Here is a 25,084-nt window from a genome sequence, read left to right as displayed (position 1 = left end):
GGCTCTGTCTTATGCATTGAATCAATGCAAACAAGGTCCATAAACTGAAACAGTATTTACATTTTGGGGATTAGGGGGAGGGTTGGATTGGAAGACTGACAGTGACAAGTAGGTAAAAATAATAGTAGTAAAGAGGGTATTAGCTGATAAATTAGAACTGGGGAGGAGCTAGTTAAGTATGCCTATTTAAAATGAAAATGTGAAGGAAAAGTCACTCTAAGGAGTTGACAGTTTTGAATAGGATCTAGAAGAGCATTTCAAGCAGAGTGTAAAGGCCCAGAGACTAGAACTGGCTTGATGGAAAGAACTGAAAAAAAAGAGGATGGCTGGTGTGAAGTGATTGAGCTGGGAGAGTAGGAAAGGAGGTGGAAGGAACAATGAACCAGACCTTGGAAGGTTTCAGCTCAGTCTGGCGGTGATGGTGTTAGTCTTTGTTAAAGGATGATCACTGGGGCTAGGGTCATAGTGGTGGGAGAAGTGAGAATTTGAGATGTGTTTTGGAGGAGGAATCATCAGAGAAATAAAATCAAAATCACAGTGAGATCCCATCTTACACCCACCAGAATAGCTAAAATGCAAGCTGTCCATAATACCAAATACAGAGATATGGAATAACTGGAATTTTTAGACTATTGTTGTGTATATAAATTGGTACATTTTGGAAAACTGGTGGTATCTACTAAGGTTGAACATATACATAACCTTTGTCCCAACAAAGGGTTTATACCCTTTGTTAAACCCTTCTGGGTTTATACCTAACATAAGGCATGTACATATACACTAAAGGATTTCATGGCATTATTTGTCATAGTTAAATACTGGAAAACCTAGAAGTCCCAATAGGAATGGATAAATTTTGATATGATTTTTCAGTAGAATGCACAGGCAAAAACATAGATAAATCTCAAAAACAATATTGGTAAAAAAAGACAGACACAATGTAACACATAGGAAACAATACTGTGCTGCTAAGTCGCTTCAGTCGTGTCCGACTCTGTGTGACCCCATAGACAGCAGCCCACCAGGCTCCCCCATCCCTGGGATTCTCCAGGCAAGAACACTGGAGTGGGTTGCCATTTCCTTCTCCAGTGCATGAAAGTGAAGAGTGAAAGTGAAGTCGCTCAGTCGTGTCCGACTCTTAGCGACCCCGTGGACTGCAGCCCACCAGGCTCCTGTGTCCGTGGGATTTTCCAGGCAAGAGTACTGGAGTGGAGTGCCATTGCCTTCTACAAAACAATACTATATTTAGGTAAAATTCAAAAAAACAGTCACAATTTAATGTATGGGGATAGAAGTCATCCTAGTGGTTATCTGTGGAGGAGGAGGATGCAGTGATTTGGATATTCAAAAGGTAGGCTACCTTTAAATAATTGCAAAGCCAGGAGAAGAGCCAGTTTCAGTTGCAACACTGAAATAGCACCTTCTTTCTTCTCAATGACTTTTTACTGAGTTCTAGTGCATATTTGTATAACATGAGAAAAGTGAAATGATGAGATAAAATTGTAAGACTGATAATCATCTCCAAGTTAATTCATTTTAATGTAGTGGTTCTTTTGCTTAGTGGCTCTGTTGTGTCCGACTCTTTGTGACCCCATGGACTATAGCTTGCCATGCTCTTCTGTCCATGGGGATTCTCCAGGCAAGAACACTGAAGTGGGTTGCTGTGCCCTCCTCCAGGGAAACTTCCCAACCCAGGGATCAAACCCAGGTCTCCCTTATTGCAGGCAGATTCTTTACTGTCTGAGCCACCAGGGAACCCCTAGAATACTTGAGTGAGTAGCCTATCCCTTCTCCAGGGGATCTTCCTGACTCAGGAATCAAACTGGGGTATCCCGCATTGCAGATGGATTCTTTATCAGCGGAGCTACCAGGGAAGCCCCAGTAGTGGTTCTTAATCTTAACTATACATCAGAATGTCCAGGGAACTTAAAAAAGAAATAAAACTGATTCTCAAGCCATATCTCCAGGGGTTGGGACCTAGAAGTGGGTTTATTTAGATACACATTCTGTAGACAGTGATTCTCTGAAAAGGCAAGATGACCTTGGGAGAAATACACTCCGCAGACAGTGGGTGGGCTATCTCAGAAGGGCATTGGTATTTTTTTAAATGATCCACAGTGCCTCACACCCATTACAATGGCTGCTATTAATCAAAAGAACAGAAAATAGCACATGTGAGGATGTGGAGAAATTGGAACCCTTAGATGGTAGGAATGTAAAACAATGCTGCTGCTGTAGAAAACAGTATGAGATTCCTCAAAAAATTAAAAATTTCCATACGATTTTTAGCAATTCCACATCTGCACTTGCGGGGATATACCCCTACGAATTGAAAGCAGGGTCTTGAAGAGGTATTTATTTGTTGTTTAGTCACTAAGTCGTGTCCGACTTTTTTTGCGACCCCATGGACTGTAGCTCACCAGGCTTCTCTGTCCATGGGATTTCCCAGGCAAGAATACTGGAGTGGGTTGCCATTTCCTTCTCCAGGGGATCTTCCTAACCCAAGGACTGAACCTGCATCTCCTGCATTGGCAGGTGGATTCTTTACCAGTGAGCCACCTGGGAAACCCATATATTTTTTTTTTATAGCAGCACTATTCACAATAACCAGAAGGTGGAAACTATTCAAGTGTCTGTCAGTGAATGAATGGAGAAACAAAATGTGTATACATACAATGGGATATTAAGATGAAGGAAATTCTTACACATGCTACAATATGGATGAACCTCAGACCTTATGCTAAGATAGATAGTGAAGTGAAAGTCACTCACTCATGTCCAACTTTTTGCAACCCCATGGACTATACAGTCCATGAAATTCTCCAGGCCAGAATGCTGGAGTGGGTAGCCTTTCCCTTCTCCAGGGAATCTTCCCAACCCAGGGATCGAACCCAGGTCTCCTGCATTACAGCTGGATTCTTTACCAGCTGAGCCACCATAAACAAGCCACAAAAAGACAAATACTGTGTGGTTGTACTTCTATTGTACAAATACTTACATTGTACAAGTACTGTGTGATTGTACTTATATGAGATTACTTATATGAGATTGTACTTATGTAAGATTACTGGAGTAGTCACATTCGTAGAAACAGAAAGTTAAACAGTGGTTGCCAGGAGCTGGAGAGAGGGGAGATTTAGGAATTGTTTAATGTGTATAGTATGGAGTTTCAGTTTTGTGAGATATACAAGTTCTGATAAACAAGTTGAGATAAGTTGCTCAAAAATATGAAAATACTTAATGCTTTTGAACAGTATGCTTAAAAAGAGTTAAGATAGTAAATTTTATGCTGTATGTATTTTGCCACAATTCTACAGCAAGAGTTGAAAACTAACACTGCTTTAATGCAATATGTGTGTGTGTTTGTGCATATACTGGCTAAATGTTAACACTGATCTCTAAAAATGGACAATTTATTTAATAATCATACTTTTCATTTTGCTGATACACTTGGTGTAGTACCTTTGCTCTTTTATCCTTAAAGTAATAATGTTGTCTAGGGATGTTACATGGGACTTGCCTGGTGGTTCAGACAGTAACGCGTCTGTCTACAATGCGGGAGACCTGGGTTCGATCCCTGGGTTGGGAAGATTCCCTGGAGAAGGAAACGGCAACCCACTCCAGTACTCTTCCCTAGAAAATACCATGGATGGAGGAGCTTGGTGCAGGATACTGTCCATGGGGTCGCAAAGAGTCGGGCACGACTGAGCTACTTCACTTGGTCACTTGGTCACTTGGGATGTTACATACCATCTCTCTGAAATATTCATGAAGCTCTAAACTATTCTATGTTAGTTTTAGTAATATGCGCTGAACAGTAGCATTTTAACATTAGTCATTTTTCTTCCTAATAATTCACTTTTAAAATAAATCACTTTAAATTAGCCAGAAAAATTCCTTTGCCTTTCTCCCTTCGCTAATTAATAGTTGTAGAATAAACTGTATACTCACGTTACCTTTAACATTCCCTATTACTTCTTTTTTTTTAAACCAGGAATTTATAGACTTTTCCTGCTAAGACCTCAATTTGTGTTTAAGAAAGGCAGGAAGAAATTACTGTAAAACATTGGAGTAACTTAAATCACCCAAAATGAAGGCATACATAATGAAACAACTTTTAGTACTTATATAGAAAAAGGTTCGTGTTTGTTTTTCAAATTGAATAATTTGGTTTTTTTTTCACTTGCTGTCCTAATGATATGCTTTAAAATATGAAATCTACTTTTGAAGGGAACTTTTCTGTTCCTATAGAAACCATTTTAAAGGTGCTTTGAAAATAACTCAGTTTTTGTTGTTGTTTTGTTTTGTTTTGTTTTTAACAGGATATGTACCTGTAGACAACACTAGAATATAAGGATTTGAAGCAGTTGAGAATGTCTCTGCCAAGTCGACAAACAGCTATTGTTAACCCTCCACCACCGGAGTGTATAAATACTAAGAAAAATGGGCGATTGACGAATCAGCTGCAGTATTTACAGAAAGTTGTCCTGAAGGCTTTGTGGAAGCATAGTTTCTCCTGGCCTTTTCAGCAGCCTGTGGATGCTGTCAAACTAAAGTTGCCTGTGAGTGTGTCTTATAATTATGTTTGTTTAAAACAAATAAAGCCCTGTAAATGTCCACTGACAGACTAATATTATGAAATATATTTAATAAATTATTCGGCACCACTAAAGAATATCCCAATGAATATTTTTTCCTTAGCAAAAAAACTTATTTTTCTGAGGATTGAAATTCTCATTTTAGCAATTTCTGGTAAATTATATGTATATGGTTTCTTGTTTATAGCATATGTTCTTGATTTTTGACGTAAGGTCGTCTTAAATGTCCCCTTTTCCAAGAAGTCACTCTTGACAATTCCTGGCAGACTCAGGTGCTTCACACACAGAATTCAACTTTAGGTCTTATATTAGAAATTTTTGTGCCTGCTAAGTCGCTTTAGTTGTGTCCAACTCTTTGGGACCCTATGGACTGTAGCCTGCCAGGTTCCCCTGTCTATGGGATTTTCTAGGCAAGAATACTGGAGTGAGTTACCATGCCCTCCTCCAGGGGATCTTTCCAACCCAGGGTTCAAACTCAGATCTCCTGCATTGGGAGGCAGATGCTTTACCACTAGCACCACCGTTTAGCCATCTGATAGTAGAATGCTGAAGAATTTGTAATATAACTAGTAAATTGTGGAGCCAAGATTGTACTCATAAATCCTCATTTCTTTTTCTTCATGCCGTTTACTTGTTATTTTCCAGGATGGTTCTACTCTTTTATTATTTTGTTATGCATTCTATTTTGTTATTGGCTTTTGTTTTTTCTTCTCTCTGAAGAAAAATGTCATGGTAATCAACTTTGTTTCTAATCACAAAAGGTTTTATTTCCATATTATGGCTTTTAAAGGTAATCAATTTCTGTCTCTAATTACAGGTGTATAGTTTCTTAAAATTCTTTATGTACCAATTGTTGTGAATTCATTCTTACAACTAACATTTAGAATTTCTTCTTATACCATAGGATTATTATACCATTATAAAAAACCCAATGGATTTAAATACAATCAAGAAGCGCTTGGAACATAAATATTATGTGAAAGCTTCGGAATGTATAGAAGATTTCAATACAATGTTCTCAAATTGTTATTTATACAACAAGGTCTGTAAGCCTTATGCCATACATGCTAATTCTTTGCTCTTACATAGAGGAGATGTATATAAATAAGTGTGTTGATTTCAAATTTCAAGTCTTGATTTGGGGTACATTACATATTTGTCAAAATACTGTTTTTTACTTGATTTTCTAATTTTCACATAGCAGTATTTGTCCATTTTGCTATATTTTTGTCTGAATAGCTATAATGGCTTATTATGTTTTTATCTGTGAGTAAAGCGTTATTTCAAAATGTTCTCATCTACATTTCTGCCATTTTAGTTATAAGATGAATGATAAATCTTATTATACACTAAACTTAGTTAAATTTTTATGGTATGGATTGCTAGCTATAACCTAAGAAGCCAAATGAATGATGTACTTCTAAAATTCATACAAATTAACTTAAACTTCAGACATGTTCTGTTTTCTCCCAGCAGTAGTATTTGTATTTGTGTTAATGTGCTAGCCTGTATGATAATATATGTGGACATTGTGAGCTGAATCTTCACTTTTATTTTCATCCATAAAATTGGATTTGTGTATTCAGTTTTCCTCCATATAGGATTCCTGTTTCCCTGAGTACAGCATCTTTTTCAAATGGTCCTATCATATCTAGAAATTTTTAATTTATACCTCATTTATTCAGAATCACTAGTGACACTGAAATGTAATAGAAATGTTGGTTTGAAAAAAAAAAATGTTGGTTTAGTTTCCAAGGTAATCATCAGTGCCACCTTATGTGTAATAGATTTAAGACTATAGTCAATATGAATTTTTAAAAAAATCATAACTAATAGTGTTCTGACAATACCATTGGTAAATTCATTTTAACAGTTCTAAAGAGTCCACTTACATTTAATTTTTTAAAAGAAAGTTCAGTAATTTTCCTGAACTGTTAATAGCTAACTTAGAAATGTGTCTCCACTTTAGGCTTTTGCTTTGTAATTTACTTTTTTCTCAGTAGTCAAGTAAAGCAAGTTGAAGACTTCTAAGCAGATAGTTAAGATTTAAAAACTTAGTTCTACAGTGTCACTTTAATGCTTAGTTAATTGAAAATTGAATCACATCAAGTCAAACCATGAGGTACTTTCCACAGCCATGAATATGTTTGGTTTGTAACCTATTTGTAAGGTGGAAATTAATACTTTTGTGTATAAGTAAGATTGGTTGGATTATAACCCTCTAGTGCTCAGAAAGGCATCCCCAGTCCTTTTTAGAAGTCAAAGGGGTAGGATGATAGAATTTTAAGTGTGAGCCGCTGTACTGTTTCCTAAACTTAATTTAGAAGCAATAAATACTGTCTAAGAGTACTATCAAATTTGATACAGTGGCCATACTGTGTAAACTTACATTGCATTTTGTGTATTTTCTAGCCTGGAGATGACATTGTTCTTATGGCTCAAGCTCTAGAAAAGCTGTTCAGGCAGAAATTATCTCAGATGCCACAAGAAGAACAAGTTGTGGGTGGTAAGGAAAGAATAAAGAAAGGTAAGCAAGAAAAAGTTTATGTTCTCTTTCTTTCTCTGTCATATATATTTGAATGCTTGTGTGTGTGTGTATAATGACTGGAACTAAATAGTAATTTCCTGGGACTTCCCTGGTCCAGTGGTTAGGATTTGGTGCTCTCACTGCCAGAGGAATGAGTTTGATCCCTGGTGGGAGAACTAAGATCTTGCAAGCAGTGCAGTGCTGCGGAAAGTAAATAAATCCCTGAAAGGAGATAGACATCTAGAAGTCCTTTTACATCCTCTTATATTGGTATAAAATGTCCCTTTAAACAATCTGAACCTTGAGCACAAAGATGGCTGTCATAATGACTGTCATACGAGATTAGGATTACATAGATTATGGCCTTGCAGCCAGGTTTCCTATAGAATAGTGCCATTCACATTGTTATTGTTGTTGGTTAGTTGCTAGGCTTCTTTGTCCATGGGATTTCCCAGGCAAGAACAGTAAAGTGGGTTGCCTTTTTCTTCTCCAGGGGATCTTCATGACCCAAAGATTGAACCCACATCTGCTGCATTGGCAGGTGAGCTTTACTGCTGAGCCACCTGGGAAACCCTATGCCATTCACATAGTGGGCACCAAATAAATCCTAGTTGCAATTGCTATTTCAATGGATCATGTATCTGTGTTGTATTAATTAAGAGGGCCAAAATTGCCAATAATTTCTGTACCAAAAGATCGCCGAGCTAAGAATGAAAAGTTGCTGTTGGGTTTGAAAATTCTCATTTTCTAATTCTTAACTCAAAACTCTAGGAGGGAGGGGAATTTCCCTGATGGTCCAGTGGTTAAGACTTTGCTTTCCAGTGCAGCAGGTACAGGTTTGATCCCTAAATGGGGAGCTAGGATCTCACATGTCTTGTGCCCAAAATAACATAAAACAGAAGCAATATTGTAACAAATTCAATAAAGATTTAAAAGTGATTCACATAAAAAAATTTTTTAACTTTAATGGGAAGTGTTTTACAGCTAATATCATAATATTTAAATAAGAAGTTATAAAATTAATCTTAAGTGTTCAGAAGGGTTATTGAAAGAGGTAAACCAAGATTGTCACAGTTCAAATGTTGGTTTATCTTTGGGTCACTGAAGCTATAAATCTTGGTTAAGTTCTGTAATCATTCCATGTTTCTTCATCTATGATATCTGGAAATGATTTAGTTTTCATTTTTATAAATATTTGTAAGGTATATGTTAAGTGACTGGGACATAGGAAACTTGTTCCACTTCAGGGGACGGTTGCGGTTGTTTTATTGATAGTATGATATACTTTTTTCCTAGTTGTTAATAGATCTTTAGGGTGGATCATAACTTATAGCTTACTTTGGTCCATCCTGTGAGATAGATACTTACTGATTAATAACTTATTATTTTATTCTTATTTTTGAAGATTGATCTTAAGTCTTACAGAATAAGCCTAAGCATTATAAAACTTCTTAAAATAATAAGGCAGTGCATTAGAAAAACCATCAGGTAAAATTACACTTAGCATGTGCTGTGGTTCGAGTGAGAAATTGACTTGCACTGGAAAAGCTGCAGAAGGCTTTAGAGGTGATAGAACTCAAGTTTGGGAAGGTGTAGATTTCCAAGTGACTTTCAGTAGAAGCTTTCTATTGCTTAAGTCATGTTATTTTTTTTTATGCATGTTGGTAGGTAAACTGCCATATGATGGTAGCTAGTCTAAATAATGTGACTACATGTTGATACTTTATGGCAAAGAAAAAACTTTGCCATAATTGAATTGGTGTTGATTTATTGATTGAACAGATATTTAGGTACTGCTTATGTACCAAAACACTATTCTGTATTAGAGTTTACATATTAGTAGTGAAAGAGATACATACATGATAGGTTCAAAGAACATTCCAGACAGAGAGGTCAACTAGGGCAAACTCCTATAGCACGATCCTTTTCTCTTTTGTTACTTTGGGCCATTGCCTTCATTTATGATCTGAATCTTGCTTCCCTCTTTACTTTCTTAAGGATTTTATTGCTTTGGTTATCCTGTTTCATGCATCATTAATCTTTCATTCTCTATCAGGTTAGTTTTATTATGCTATAAATATGCTCTAGTATTTTATCTTTAAAACTCACCTTTTCCCTGTATCCTTCCTGTTTTTTTGTTTTCTTGTTACATACTCATGAACACACTTCAGTATAGGTTCTAGCCATATTACATACATCACTAAAAAGGTTCTTATCAGTAGTCTTTATGTTGTGAAATTTAAGTAATATTTTTGTATTCTCATTTGTCAGTGTTTGCTTTAGAAGGCTACTGTCTCTTGAAATGCCTTTGTTTCTTGGTATATATTAGTTCTGTGGGTTTGCTTTCCATTCTGTAGTCCTCTTGGCCTTATCAATCTCTATTGAGGTATTTTTCAGGGCTTGGTATTAGGTATACTTTTCCTAAATTCCATCTGTGTTCTATTAACTCCTAGATTTATAGGATTTGGGGAGTTAGAGATTCTTATATATTGTATGTCAAATATGATAATAGCATGGAAAAAAGTGAACTAGCGACTGGTGGAATAGAGAAAGGGGGTTGTTTTATATAGGTTGGCTGGAGAAGGGAAGGTCATATTTGAGAATTTGAGTAAAGCCTGAAGGAAATGTTGAAGTGAACCATAAGGCTGTCTCCTGACCGGTGGAACAAATAGTCTGCTTATGCTTACCAAACTTGAGGACAGCAGGCCAGTAGTCTGGAGTGAAATAAGTGAAGGGGGTAGGATGATAGGAAAAAGAAGTTGGAAGGAGAGCAGACATATGGGGAAAAGGGTAAAGAGGTCTTATGGGGTCCTGAGAAACCATTGTGAGGACTTTAGCTTTTACTTGGAGGAAAAGTTAGAAACCATTGGGCATTGAGCAGAAGTGTCTCAATCTTATTTGAATTTGATTGTTATTTTTGAGAATAGAATACAAGATGTAAAAAGCAGAAGGAAAGAAGGCCTCTTAGGATGCTAGTGCAGTAATGCAGGGTTATTACCACCTGTAATACTTGAATTCTGGATAAGAAGATAGAGCAAAAGTTTGCTGATGGATTGGAAATGGGGTTTGAGAAAGAGAGTGGAGTCACAGATGACTCCAGTGTTTCTGACCTGAGCAATTAGAAGAATAGAGTTAACCCTGATGGAAGGATGGGTGTTTGAAATATAGTCATGCCTCAAAATCATGAGGGACAGGTTCCAGGACCCCTCCGTGGATACCAAAATCTTTGGATGTTTGGGTTCTTTATGTAAAATGGCGTAGTACAGTGGTCCTTCATATCCATGGGTTGCATCTGAGCATTGTATCCAAGGAGGGTTGAATCCGCATGTGTGGAACGTGTGGATCCTGGGTACTGATTGTAATAGATTTCAGAGTAATGTGATCCAGATGTCTCCAGTTAGCACTCTTTGGGAACATACAGGACAACAAAACATGTACAGATATTCCTTTGATGACAGAATCATGTTCACATCTGTTCTGTGTCAGCCAGTGATGGACTAACATGCAGAGCATTCTGAAGACCTCACACAGTACCATGTAGTTGTCTCCAGCGTGTCTGAAATTTTTGCTCAGGTTTACAGCTACGTAAAGCTAAAATCACAAAAGTTGAACTAAATGTATTAAAGTAGGATGCTAAGAGAAAAATTGCTTTATGTCTTACTCAGATACTGACTCTTGTTCACATTTTACTAGGTACTCAACAGAATATGACAGTTTCTATTAAAGGAAAACAGTCCCCCAAAGCGCTGGGAAAACTGCTTACACAGCAAGTAATTCCTTCTGTATTTCCTGAAATATCTGTTTCTCCTTCAAACCTGGCACAAGGTGCTCCACTCAACACTGTCTCACAAACAGTCACCCAGGTAAGTTTACTTTCACTTTAAAATGTTTCAGTGCAAGTTTTTTTTTGTGATCTGTACCGTTTTTTGAAGTTGATAGAAAAATTGGTCTTAAGCATACAGCAGTTGGACTTCCCTCATAGCTCATTTGGTAAAGAATCTGTCTGCAGTGCAGGGAGACCTGGGTTCAATCCCTGGGTTGGGAAGATCCCCTGGAGAAGGAAATGGCAACCCACTACAGTATTCTTGCCTGGAGAATCCCATGGACAGAGGAGCTTGGCAGGATACAGTCCATGGGGTCGCAAGAGTCAGACACGACTTAGCAACTAAAGACAGAGAGAGATACAGCAGTCAAAAGTCTTTTTGTCTGTACACATTTTGTGAACGGAGACCTGGGGTGCAAACCAGATTCTTAGGTAGAATCTGAACCGATTTATTATCTCTGTAGTATTAGTATCAGTTGTCTAGCTACTTTTTGGTGTGTGAGGGGTGTAACTTTTATTGGATCACAACTTGGTGGGTTAACAATTTTCTTTTCAAAATTGTGTACCCTAGCTGATTTCAGGTATTCAGAAACTTTTTTTTTTTTAATATAACCATGACTTTTCCCCACCTTTCGTTGGTCTCAAAGTTGACCACACAATTCTTTGGGATGTGGGAAGGAAATATTTGAACTATTTATTTTACCTATGAACGAAAATTAACTTTTCCTAAAAACATAGATGACCTGGTGCTAAATATCATTTCATTTTTTTAACTGATAAGGGTAATGATCATAGTTTGAAAACTGTTGCTCTGAATGTCACCTTAAATATAATCTTCTTTTCAAATTGTTTCACTTTAGGTTACAAAGGGTGTGAAGAGGAAAGCAGATACAACAACTCCTACAACTTCAGTAGTTAAAGCAGGTGGTGAATCTTCCCCAACACTTACAGAAAAAAAATCAGGGAAAATGCCACCTATAAAAGAAAATACGCTAAAGAATGTTTTGCCGGATTCTCAGCAACAATATAAAGTTGTAAAGAATGCTAAAGTAACTGAACAATTAAGGCACTGTAGTGAGATTCTTAAAGAAATGCTTGGAAAGAAACACTTGTCATATGCATGGCCCTTTTATAATCCTGTTGATGTTAATGCTTTGGGACTCCATAACTACTATGATATTGTGAAAACCCCAATGGATCTTGGAACCATCAAGGTAAATGTTGTCTTAATAAGAGGAACTTCTTTTCTTGACTATAAAAGTAATCTTGTCATCATAAAGAAATTTAAAATTCAGAAAAAGATAAAAAATCACCAGTCATACCACCTGAAGTAAATGATGGGAATATTTTTAAAGAATGGGAACATTTTAAAGTGTGTCTTCTTATTTTCTTCAGTTCAAGCACATTCTTGGTTATTTTACCACAGTGTTTGAGTTATAGAATGTAATATAACTCTGTACCCTAAACTTTCACTTTGTAGATATTTTATTGTTATATATTTAAAATATTTTTAATTTGCATAATTATAATACAAAAAAGTTTTTTGGCAAGGAATTTATGTGGTTTCCAATTCTCTGCCAGGTAAGTTTTCTTTATTGCTGATTTGGAAACTTTAAATTACTGGAAAAATTTAGTTATGTATATTTATTTTAGGGAAACTACTAAAAGAATAGAACTATACCATTTTCAAAATGATGCATTATCTCAGTGTTCTTCCTCAATAACTACTCATTGTACTCCCTGTTCTTTATTATTATCTGGAAGTTTGGTTCTTCTTTTATTAAACACAGTTTTATTTTATTTCATCATCAACATTTTTTGTGAACATGTTACTAACTTTCGTGCTCACCCTTATTTCTTGCTTCTTACTCTTTCCTGTCTTGGTTTTTCTTTTTGCTGAAGTGCAAGCTTTAGTGGTTCATCCATGAGCATTTATAGGTAGTAAACTCTTCATAGTTTTTTCTCTGAAAGTATCTGTGCTTTGTCTATTCTTGAATGGTTCCTTAACTATGACATTCTAGAACTAGTTATTTTCCCCAGCACTAGGACAGTATCTTTTGGCATGTATTGTTGTTGTTAGGAAGTCTGCTATCAGTCTGCTTGCATCCCTTTGTAGATAATCTCTTTCCTCTCTCCAACTGTGTGTTTAATTGTATTCTTCTTGATTGGAAATTAGCACTTTCAAGATGAAGCTCATTTTTTAAGTTCTGAAAAAACAACTAACCATTCAGTTCAGTTCAGTTGCTCAGTTGTGTCTGACTCTTTGCGACCCCGTGAATCGCAGCACACCAGGCCTCCCTGTCCATCACCAACTCCCGGAGTTTACTCAGACTCGCATCCATCGAGTCAGTGATGCCATCCAGCCATCTCATCCTCTGCCGTCCCCTTCTCCTCCTGCCCCCAATCCTTCCCAGAATCAGAGTCTTTTCCAATGAGTCAACTCTTCGCATGAAGTGGCCAAAGTACTGGAGTTTCAGCTTTAGCATCATTCCTTCCAAAGAAATCCCAGGGCTGATCTCCTTCAGAATGGACTGGTTGGATCTCCTTGCAGTCCAAGGGACTCTCAAGAGTCTTCTCCAACACCACAGTTCAAAAGCATTAATTCTTTGGCGCTCAGCTTTTTTCACAGTCCAACTCTCACATCCATACATGACCACTGGAAAAACCATAGCCTTGACTAGATGGACCTTAGTCGGCAAAGTAATGTCTCTGCTTTTGAATATGCTATCTAGGTTGGTCATAACTTTCCTTCCAAGGAGTAAGCCTCTTTTAATTTCATGGCTGCAGTCACCATCTGCAGTGATTTTGGAGCCCCAAAAAATAAAGTCTGCCACTGTTTCCACTGTTTCCCCATCTATTTCCCATGAAGTGATGGGACAGTTCAAAATACGCTTTTCTACTTTCCCCTAATACTTAAGCTAATTCAGACTGAAAGGTCGTGAAACAGTACCTGAAATAGGTAAACCTGAGCTGAGTCTTAACGGGTAAGTAGGACTTAGTAAGTTACAGGACATTTCAGGCAGGGGAAGCAACTTGGAACGCCCTGAGGTAATTAAAAAAAAAATTCCAGAATACAATATTTAAGCCAACATGAATGTAATATAAAAAAGTGATTAGGTGGAGAAGGAAATGGCAACCCACTCCAGTGTTCTTGCCGGGAGAATCCCAGGGACGGGGGAGCCTAGTGGGCTGCCGTCTCTGGGGTCACACAGAGTCGGACACGACTGAAGCGACTCAGCAGCAGCAGCAGCAACCCTGTCGTTGGAGGTTACAGCTCCCGCTGTGTTATAGCCGAGCGCTAGATGTGGACCAGCTGTAAAGGGAGAAACTCGGTTTACCCGTGGAGCCTCCCCAGCAGATCGCAGACCTGTTTTCCAAGCTGCTGGTTTCTGGTGTATAACTGCTAGTGTTTCTTAAGGGTTTCCCCATTTGATTTAGCTTTGTGAAGTATCTTTTATCTTAATCATAACTTGCTTTTCAAGCAATGGTACATGACCTGGTTCAATGTTTGGTTCTGAATTTATAAACTGATGTGTTTAGATATCTTAATGTAACTTGACAAGTCCTCAGTAGGGAACTGTGAATTTCTGTAACATTTTGATATGTTTTAAAGCACCTGACTTAGATCTTTTTGAATAAAGCACTCTCAAAAAGAAAAAAAAAAGTGATCAGGAGGAAATGAGTCTGGAGGGAAACTGGGACTTGAACATGAAAAGCCCTCATCGTAGAGGCCTAGAGCTGGCATTAAACGTGAGGGTTATGTCCGCATATTTGTTTCCTATAATGACTTCTCTAGTAACAGTGTGAAGACTGGGTGATGAGGCTATTAAAGAATTCCAGGGATAAGAAGATAGTGACTTTAATTTAGTTCTTTGAAATCATTCCAAATTGCCAGTGATCTGAGTGGTAGAAAATTATGCTTCTTGTTTAGTTTTGTGTTTTTTAAATTATAAATAAAGTCTGGCATGCTATATTTGTTTATTGGCCTTCTGTATTTGTTCATAGATTTTATGTTAATATACACTTATTTTTCCCAGCAGTTTATAGGATTTTCTTGTCTGATCATTTTTCATTTTATAGTAACTGCCTAACTGGCTACTCTACATCCTCACTGTTCTATCCACTTTATATGCAGCTACCTAAAAATGTAACCCATCCTGATATTTCTCCTGTTCAGTTTTTAATGTCTTTCCATTCCCAGGAGAATTTTAATATTATAAACCTTTCATTTAGATGTTCGAGGCTGATTTAAGGAGTTTATTTACTCATTGTTTTGCTACAATCAAACTAGTCCATCCTAGATTATCTGGAAACACTCCATTTTCCCCCTGCTTTTGTGATTTTTGTTTCTGTTCTTTTCTGTACTTGGAATGTCCTCCTTCATCTGTAGTTGTCAAAATTCATTGGATCTTTTTCAAAGTCTAAAAATACAAAACATGTAGCAGAGTTTTAATTTGTCAAATCTGGATGGTGGGTATCTGGTTTTGATATTACCTATTATTCTGTTCTATGTTGGAATTATTTTATAATATAAACACTTAATATAGGTGCCCAAAATTCTGTAATTTTTAAATTTAGGCAAAAATGGATAACCAGGAATATAAAGATGCATATGAATTTGCTGCAGATGTTAGATTAATGTTCATGAATTGCTATAAGTACAACCCTCCAGACCATGAAGTGGTTACAATGGCAAGAATGCTTCAGGTGAGTTTTTACTTGCGTTCTGAAAGTGAGTTTCCTCTAAACATAGCTTAAAATGTTTCATAACTCAAGAGATAAAAAATAATACCCCTTACCCCCACCAAGTAGTAAAGCATAATTTGTACTTTTAAAATTGTGGGGGTGGGTTGTTTGCTTTATGAGGTATAGTATCCATTAGTAGTGAATGTTTTAGTGAAGCTGCCCTATATATAGAAGACATTGGGGAAATACTAGTGAAGAAAGGACAGTAGATATCTGAGACAGAGTTCTAGAGTCAGTGTCCCATTCAATGAGCCTGAACAGAAGGCTCAAGGACTTTTGAGGCTGAGTCATTGGGAATTAGTAGAATGATGCAGTCACAAGGCAGGAGATCTGAAAAGAAGTCCCCCAGTTAATCTGAAAGATCTGTCTTACCTGGAAAAACACAAAAGTTGCTAAGATTGGTAGTCAGGGAAGCATGAGGTCTTAACTATATTTCTGGTAAATCTTTTTTTTCCTGCACTTTTATAGGGATATAATTGACATTGCATTAGTTTAAGATATATAAGATTATGATTCAATATATGCATACACTGTGAAATGATTACCACAAAGAAAACAGAGTTCTCATCAACATATGACACTGAGGGAATTTCCTGGCAGTTCAGTGTTTAGGACTCCACCACGCTTTCACTGCCAGGGGCTAGAGTTCAGTCCTGATTGGGGAACTGGGATACAGCAAGTTGCACAGTGCAGCCGAAAAAAGTGACACTGAAATGTGCATTTTCTTAAAAGATGTTCTTGCTGCATTAAATCAGAAATGCAGAGCTCTTAACAGTGTCATTTTCCATTATAGGATGTTTTCGAAGTGCATTTTGCAGAGATCCCAGATGAACCTGTTGAGAGTATGCCTGTATATTACATCAAAACAGATACCACAAAAACCCTTGATAGAGAAAGCAGTAGTGAAGCTTCTTCTGAAGATAACTCTTCTGGTGATTCTGAAGATGAACGAGTTCAGCATCTTGCAAAGCTTCAGGAGCAGGTAGTTCATTTTACTGATAGAAATTTTTATATTCTTCCTATGAGCTGCTGCTGCTTGCTGATGATCTATTATAAAATCCAGTTTGTAGATTAAAAGTAGATTAAAAGCTGTTATATCTAGATCGCTTAGCAACTGTGACTTTACTTATTGGCATATACTTAATGTTTAATAGTTTTTTCTACTAAAAAATCTATACATCTTAAAATTCTGTTATTTATATTACTAACCACAATGAGTTGATTCTTACTGAAACACTTATATAACATAACCTTGATAGTTTATGGGTGGGATCTTTATTTAACATTTGTTACCTTTTATGATAAAATGTTAACCTGCTATGAGTTCAGTCCTGAAAAATCAGTGATTTAAGACTTAAGACTACCTGGAAAAATAATGATTCTTGGTCTGTTTTTAGATGAATATTTAAGTTTATGGGTTAAATATATAATGTTTTTTGAAACACACCCTTCAAAATAATGAATTTATGAAATATCAGTCTGAAGTAAATGAATTTCATAAAGGATACTGTTGACTTTTGAGTGCCTTCATTTTTTTCTCCTCTCTTTATTTAGAATCATTAATGCTTAAAGCATTTTTCCTTTATTAGCTTCAAGCTGTTCATCAACAGCTACAGGTTCTGTCCCAAGTACCTTTTCGTAAGCTAAAGAGAAAGAATGAGAAGTCTAAAAGGAAAAAGAAAAAAGAAAAGATTGATAACAGAGATGAAAATCCAAGGAAAAAGTTTAAGCAAATGAAACTAAAGGAAAAACCCAAGCGCAAGTAAGTATCTTTAAATGATGCCTTATTAAGATAACATTTCTGAAATACATTTGATTAAATTTAACTTTTGTTACAGTCTGCCAAAGAAGAGGAAACCACAGGTCTTCACTATGAAATCTGAAGATGAAGATAATGCAAAACCTATGAACTACGATGAGAAAAGAAAGTTGAGTTTGGATATAAACAAACTCCCTGGAGATAAACTTGGGCGAGTTGTTCATATAATACAATCCAGAGAGCCTTCATTGAGAAATTCCAGCCCTGATGAGATAGAGATAGACTTTGAAACACTGAAATCGTCAACACTGAGAGAGCTGCAAAAATATGTTGCTGGATGTCTAAGAAAAAGATCACTAAAACCTCATGGTATGTATTAGGAAGCAGTCTAGTATTTGTGTTGTACTCACTCTTTTGGTTGTACTCACTTTTTTTTTTTCCCCTTCTAAATCACATAGGTAAGAGAACAATGAAGTCAAGAGAAGAACTTCATTTAGAGAAAAAACTAGAATTGGAAAAGCGGTTACTGGATGTCAATAATCAGTTAAATTCTAGAAAACGTCAAACAAAACGTAGGTATCTGTTTTTTGCTTGTTTGTTTTTTTAATTTACTTGTTTATTTTTGGCTTCACTGGGTCTTAGTTGCTGTGCATGGGCTTTCTCTAGTTGCAGCAAGCTAGAGCTGCTCTTCTAGTTGTGGTGCATGGGGCTCTTATTGCGGTGGCTTCTGCTGTTGTGGAGCACAGGCTCTAGGCACGCAGGCTTCAGTAATTGTGGCTCATTGGCTCTAGAGCTCAGGCTCAGTACACAGTTGTGGTACACAGACTTAGTCACCCCGCAGCATATGGAATTTTCTGGAACCAGGGATTAAACCTGTGTCCCCTGCATTGGCAGGTGAATTCTTAACCATTGGACCACCAGGAAAGTCCCAGTAGCAGTTTTTAAAATGTTCCTGTGACAATTTAATATCTGCCATTTTTAATGTCTTTTCTTCTTTTGTAGCTGAGAAAACTCAATCATCCAAGGCCATTGGAAGTGGTTCCCGACTGAGTGAAAGCAGCAGCAGTAGCAGCAGCAGTAGTTCATCAGAGTCTGAAAGTAGTAGCAGTGATTCAAGTTCTTCAGACAGCAGTGATTCCGAATCAGGTTAGCTTACTTCTGCTTGTGGGAAAATATTTCTCTTGTAATATTGAGACTTAATAGTGTGAAAAAATGTTTGTTACTTACCCAGAATCTATGGTGGGATGCCACATTTATTTAATTGCATGTTGACAGTCTTACAACTTTTTCTTAAAAGAGATACTGTGTAAAGTGAAACTTCTTATTATACATATGTGACCTATAGGCTTGTAATATTGCAAATAGGCTTGTACTGTTGAAAATAATTTACTAAAGGTGGGATAATATCAATATATAATTCAGATCTTAATAGCAAAAATATCAAAAAATAAAATGCTGATCTTTTAATAAAATATTATTTGAGGACATCTTTTATTTTGCTATATCAAATCACTCTAATGTTGCAAAGTGTGCAGTGTTGTGACAATACATTCTGAATTGGATAATCATTTTGAATTAAGAAACCAGTCATCCTAGAAGTGGTGTGAAGCACATTTTTTTTCACTCCAGTGTTTCCTTCACTGTAGGTTATCTTCTATTTGTAGAAACATATACCTTAACTTCAGATTCTCAGTTATGCTAAAGTACGATATTACCTCATAGAGTTTATCATCAACTATATCAAGCTTAACTCATTCATTCATGTTTTGTTTGTACTCTTTCACTGACAGTTATGTAGTTGACAGGTAATTGTTGTCCTCAGGATATGGTCTTGGCAGAGGCATTCCAGCATTGTTCACCAAAAGGCATATTCAAATATAGGACACTTACAGGCCTCAAATTTTGCTTTATTTTAAATAAGACATTTCTTGTTTGTCATGAGATTCAATTCTTTTTAAAACATCCCACACAAAATGTTGTCACATCAGGAATTCTTAGCATTTGTAAGAATATCCTTTTTATTTTGGTCTGGTATTAAGCATCTGCTGCCTTGCAGTACATTGTTTCACTTCTGGTTCTTTTTAGTTTGTAGTGCTGATGGCCTCATGTTGTTTAAGATTTATAAAGTATATAGTGGTAAACATCTTTGTTAGAATAAACAGAATTTTTACTTTTATTGAAATTTGTCATCCTAGAAAATTTTTTAATAATTTAGGACTCCATATACATTATTTCCTTGTAGTCCACTTTTAAGCAAAACATGCTGGAAAACTCTTTAAAGTATTTTAAATTGTGACTAGCATTTGTAATTTCATCTAATAAAGCATTTATTGCCTAAGAAGTTAGAGCACTTTGTCTTTTATTTATAGGATAAAACTCTTATTAAATTATCTAATTTTATATTGACTACTGATCAATAAAGACGAGTATTAGCAGAAAAGTACTTCAGAGTGCTTCAGTGAAGTACTTTAATTTGAATTATCAGTTTCTAATAGAATCTTAGAATATGTTGCTTGAAGGAAAGAATGTCATCTACTGTGTTCTTAAAATAGTGTATTATGTGTTTTCCTAATTTTCAAACAGGATAACTCAGCCTCAGAATTCTAATTTTAAAGCACTATTGAATTTTTATTTTATGACTGACATTCTTGTTTGATGTCATCTTTTTCAAATAACGAAGTGTTTTTAAAAACACCTGTTAAAATCAAAGAAGCAAATTTTTACATTTCAGTCTACTGTATGGAGAGTATATAGATTTATGACACTAAGGTCAGTTTGTCTTCTAAAATGATAGGATAATAAGAGTTTTTGTTTATGTTTGAAATTTTCATTGTTTTATAAACCAACTATGTACTTCATTGGAAAAAAAAATATATAAGTTGCAAATGCAATGCTTAACTTATGCAGTAATTAACTTTGCTTAATAAAATAGTAAATGAAGCAATAGGACCTTTTCTCCTATTAACTTCAGTTGTACCCTTAAAAATACTGTAAGGCTCTTGATTTCTAGTATATAAGTTAACATTTTCTTTAACTTTCCTGAGAACAACAAAAACTAAGTAAAAGCACTGCAAATTGTGAAAAATAATTAATTCAGGCTATATCATTAGCTATACCTATTTTAAAAATAAGCAAAGCATCTATCATTCTTAAATTATGCACATGATGTTATCAAGAAACAGATGGACAAACCCCAAGTCTTAAGTTTCACGGTGAGGGGAAATGGAGATCTGGAAAAAAAATAATTTGTGAAAATTGGGTATATTAGTAAAAGTTAACTGAAAATATAAGTAAGACTTTGTAACTTTAAAATTTATTGTGATTTGTCAAGAGCTGAAACTTTAAAAAGGAGTATCTCAATTATCAGAACTCGGGTTAAATAAGAGTTTGGATTATTCAAAATAGGCCATATGCATATAATTTCATTTCTTCAAAATTTTAGTAGTGGCATCTTTTCTGAAAGCTTCTGTGAGAAATTCTTCTCTGGTCTACGGCCATACCACCCTGAATGCACCTGATCTCATCTGATCTTGGAAGCTAACCAGGGTCGAGCCTGGTTAGTACTTGGATGGGATAATTTCTTCTCTGATAGAAGAATATTGATCTCCAGTAATTTTTCTTAATCTGTTTTTTAATACTTGTCTTTCTGGATTTTTATAGCAACTTCAGACCATATGCAGTTTTCTTAACCAAGCCACAATCAATTTGTTATCAAGGACAGATTTCTAAATTAATAGATCTCTAAATTAGATCTCTAATTTCTAAATTGCTTAACAGTATTGACTTAAAGTTCTCCGTATAGCTTTCTTGTATTATGAGTTGCTTTCTTTACTGCTGTATTATTCTGTTCTAGGTATATTAAAATGTTTTAACGGTGACATCTGAAAAACATTTATATGTTATAGATAGTGGTAGAGCTGTTTATTCCACATTAAATTGTTACGTTCTGCTGTTGCTGCTAAGTCACTTCAGTCGTGTCCGACTCTGCGACCCCATAGATGGCAGCCCACCAGGCTCCCCAGTCTCTGGGATTCTCCAGGCAAGAACACTGGAGTGGGGTGCCATTGCCTTCTCCGTGTTATGTTCTATGTAATCTTAAATCTTATTTTATGCATGTTTGAAAAAATGGACTAATTCTGCTTGGGCTAATTAAATTGGATTAATTAAATGGAAGAGGAGTAAGTTACAAGGAAAGAGTTAATAATTCTTTATTATTTCAAATAAGATATTAAATCAGTTCTAAGAGCTGTCATGAAATTCCATATCTTTGAAAAACATAAGCAAGAAATCTATTGGCTGGAAGCAGTACTTAATTGCAAATTTCAGTGTGACTTGATATTGCCATTTAAATTATCTTCTTGAGTTACATTGGCATATGCAAATTATCATGTGCTGATAAGTCAAGAACAATGACGGGGAATTCCCTGGCAGTTCAGTGGTTAGGCCTCTGCACTTTTCACTGCCAAGGGCCTTTATCTGTCCCTGATCAAGGAACAAGATCCCACAGCCATGAGGCATGGCCAAAAAAATAGTAAAATCCTATCCTATTTATATTTATGCCAGTGATTAAACATTGGCATAATATAAAACCTTTCTATTTTTCATAACCCCAAATATCATCAAATGGCAGATCAAAAGATACAAATAGGCTTGACAATATAAATGAATTCCAGATGCATATATCCTGTGTTAACTAGGCTGTACTAGAATGTACACACAAGCAATTGAGTTTTTTTAATATTCAACAAAGATTGGCTATCTTGAGTGATACAATGAGGAGTATTAACAGATTTAATAATACTGAGAAACCATCAGATGGAGCAGCTCATAGATAATACTGCTTTTTTGATTCGAACTTTGTAGGAAATAGCTTCAGGAACTGTCCAGATGTTAGCTCAAATACCTGACTAGTGTGGAATATAATACTTTTCAGGAGTGATTATCATTTCAATTGTTAAAACAGTTATATACAAAGAAATTGAATGGTTATGGCAACAGTTCTTTACCTGATTAAGACAAAATGAATTTGTCACTTCATATTTTGGAATTTTTGCTTTTATTGGCTTCAGTGTAATGTTCTGAAAGTGAAATTTATGAAATTCCTTAAGTAACAGTTGTTCCTTTTTTTTTTGAACTTTCTTAGTTACACTGACTTATAGTAGGAATAAAAGAATCATTTCTCATTTTAGCTATATAAGCCAGGTCTTCTGTAGAAGTGACAATGATGCAGTTTTTTTTTTCATGCAAGCAAGAAAGGAAAAACTTGAGTAAAGTTTAGATTTTAGTTTACCTTTTAAGGGGGAGGATGGTTTAGTAAATATAGGAAGTATGAAATGATGGATTCTTTACGAGCTGAGCCACAAGGGAATACTGAAGTGGGTAGCTATCCCTTCTCCATTGGATCTTCTTGACCCAGGAATCAAACCAGGATCACCTGCATTGCAGGCAGATTCATTACCAACTGAGCTTCAGGGAAGCCATGAAATGACAGTTTGGAGTAATTTTTCACCATTCAAGCTAGAAAGTTTAAGAGAAATGATTAGTATTCAGCATTTAAGTATTTTAAGCTTTCATTAATTTCTTATCAATTAAAGTGTTTTTAAAGCCCCAGAAGGATAAATTCAGGGACCCAGACTTGCTTAAAAACTTGTACATATTGAGGTCTGTATTTGAGCCAGGAGTCTTAGAAATAGGACAGATTGTCATGTGCATTTTAAAGACTGGGTCTTACTGAATAAACAGGCTGTATAGAATAATGTTTTTCAACCTTGGCAGCAGTACATTAGAAATCACCTGGAAAACTTTAAAAACAGTGTCTAGATATGAACTGGAGAGTGGGACCAGATAAATACAGTGTCAAAGGTTCCATGTGACTAAAGTGCTGCCATGTTTGAGAACCATCAATCTAGGTGTTTTTGTTTGTTTCCACTTTCTAACTCTAGTTAAAATGACTTTGGTAAAAGGAAGAGACAGCTTATAATCAGTTCTATATTAAAATAAGTACCACACACTTAGATGAAAATGCTCAAAACATTCTTTGAAGGGGGCAAAATTTTTTTGTTCAAAGTGCTTGATTTTTATTTGTAGAACATTAGATGATAAACTTGGGCAGATTATTTAACATCTCTGGATATGCTTTCTTTCCAATAAAATAAGGAAACGACCTCCAATCACTTTTCTGTACCCAGTCTTTTATAACAGAAGTGTGATTTGTTTTTCTAATTTAAAAATCTTCAGTAATTTTTTTTCTGCTATAATGGTATTACATTCTGGTTTTACATTATGTATGGTATTATATTCATATTCAGTTTATCAAGTTTTTAAGTCACTATTGGCTTGCTGATAATATTTGGTATCTCTGGAGCATTGATCTCAGTGCTTTGATAGATGATGGATATTATTAACAACTCCTTCAATCAAATAGTTAACTCCAGATCTCTCTTTTTGATTCTGTGATTAAAATTTGTTTAGTTGGAAGTGAAAACTTTCAATCAGTTTCATATTGAAGTTTTTAGGGAAATATGAAAATAGCACACATTATATACTGTGCAAAATATTCATTTGTTCAGTAGTTAACATATGTTATCCAGTTGGATCCTTATAAGGTAGGTATACATGTTATCACAATTCCCTGGAGAAGTTAGTTGACAAGCAGATATGTTGTCACTGCAGTGCTCAGTTTTATTAAGACCTGACAGGGCTTCTTCATTTATTGAAATGTGGTCTTAAGCTTGATAGTGAAAATATATATATTTGCCTTTTAATTCCAAAGGCCAGGAACTTATAAACAAACAGAAATATGCCCTTTTGTTTCTGGAAAGTCAACTATGTAAGAATAGAAGGAGAAGCAAAATACTGAGTTTTAGGCTATCATTATTCATGTATCTATAGTCTGTAAGACTTGTTTGAGGCATCCTATACTTGGTGTTGGGTTTTTTTTTTTATTAAAATTCTTTGATGCCTTATGCTCATGTTTTTTAGATTTTGAGGTGATAGTTCTTTAATAGTTGTGAGCTTTAGTTTTATATCAGAAAACTAAGATAATGCCCTTAAATTTTTCATCACAACACTAATGTTGTATTTTTATTATAGTTAAGAGTTTATATCATTGAATAATTTGTTTAGGTGCATATTTGGATACTTAAGATAGATATATGGATGTATGTATATGATCATATTAATGAAGTCTATTTTTTGTTTTTGTTATTTTGTTCAAAGCTGAAATCATAATTTCTCTCCTAAATGTGAAAGCTACCTGAATCTATACCCTCAGTCTTTGCAGTCTGTCTTCTTGCCTTCCCTTTCCACCTAACCCCTAACACTTAACATAATATTTAGTGGAGTGACATTAAGATGGTTCATGTCATTTTAAATACTTAAAAATTTTAAATTAAAGCACGTCCTTTAGCATTTAGCAATTTTAACAATGTCCAGCATCAAACATTTTAGGAAAGAACAGTAACACATCCAGTGGAAACTGATGGCATTTCAGGAAGCAGAAGGTAACTATTAAAATTAGAATGTTAAGCTTGAATAAGATTTGGTGTTGACCAGCTTTGGTGCTCTGAAGCCTGAAGCAAATGATGCTGAGGTGGCTCATGAAAGCTGTCTTGGAGAGATGGATCAAGGCA

General features: G+C 35.6%; 1 protein-coding gene across 1 annotated transcript in view; it reads left to right on the top strand.

Annotated features, from left to right (window-relative positions):
* The first annotated feature begins 4,373 nt into the window (after positions 1-4,373).
* The window catches only part of BRDT (bromodomain testis associated), a 42,382-nt gene continuing 21,671 nt past the window's right edge, over positions 4,374-25,084 (top strand). Inside the window, exons 1-11 of the mRNA XM_068964423.1 lie at positions 4,374-4,562; positions 5,503-5,640; positions 7,011-7,125; positions 10,819-10,988; positions 11,809-12,162; positions 15,527-15,655; positions 16,488-16,676; positions 17,284-17,456; positions 17,533-17,822; positions 17,912-18,025; positions 18,456-18,599. Of these exons, the coding sequence (XP_068820524.1) occupies positions 4,374-4,562; positions 5,503-5,640; positions 7,011-7,125; positions 10,819-10,988; positions 11,809-12,162; positions 15,527-15,655; positions 16,488-16,676; positions 17,284-17,456; positions 17,533-17,822; positions 17,912-18,025; positions 18,456-18,599 (2,005 nt within the window). The remainder of the gene's footprint in view (positions 4,563-5,502; positions 5,641-7,010; positions 7,126-10,818; positions 10,989-11,808; positions 12,163-15,526; positions 15,656-16,487; positions 16,677-17,283; positions 17,457-17,532; positions 17,823-17,911; positions 18,026-18,455; positions 18,600-25,084) is intronic.

The sequence above is a fragment of the Capricornis sumatraensis genome, chromosome 2 (assembly GCF_032405125.1).
Source record: "Capricornis sumatraensis isolate serow.1 chromosome 2, serow.2, whole genome shotgun sequence".
Lineage (NCBI taxonomy): Eukaryota > Metazoa > Chordata > Mammalia > Artiodactyla > Bovidae > Capricornis > Capricornis sumatraensis.
Note: the sequence above shows the minus strand (reverse complement) of the source record. Positions and strands in the feature narration are given on the sequence as shown.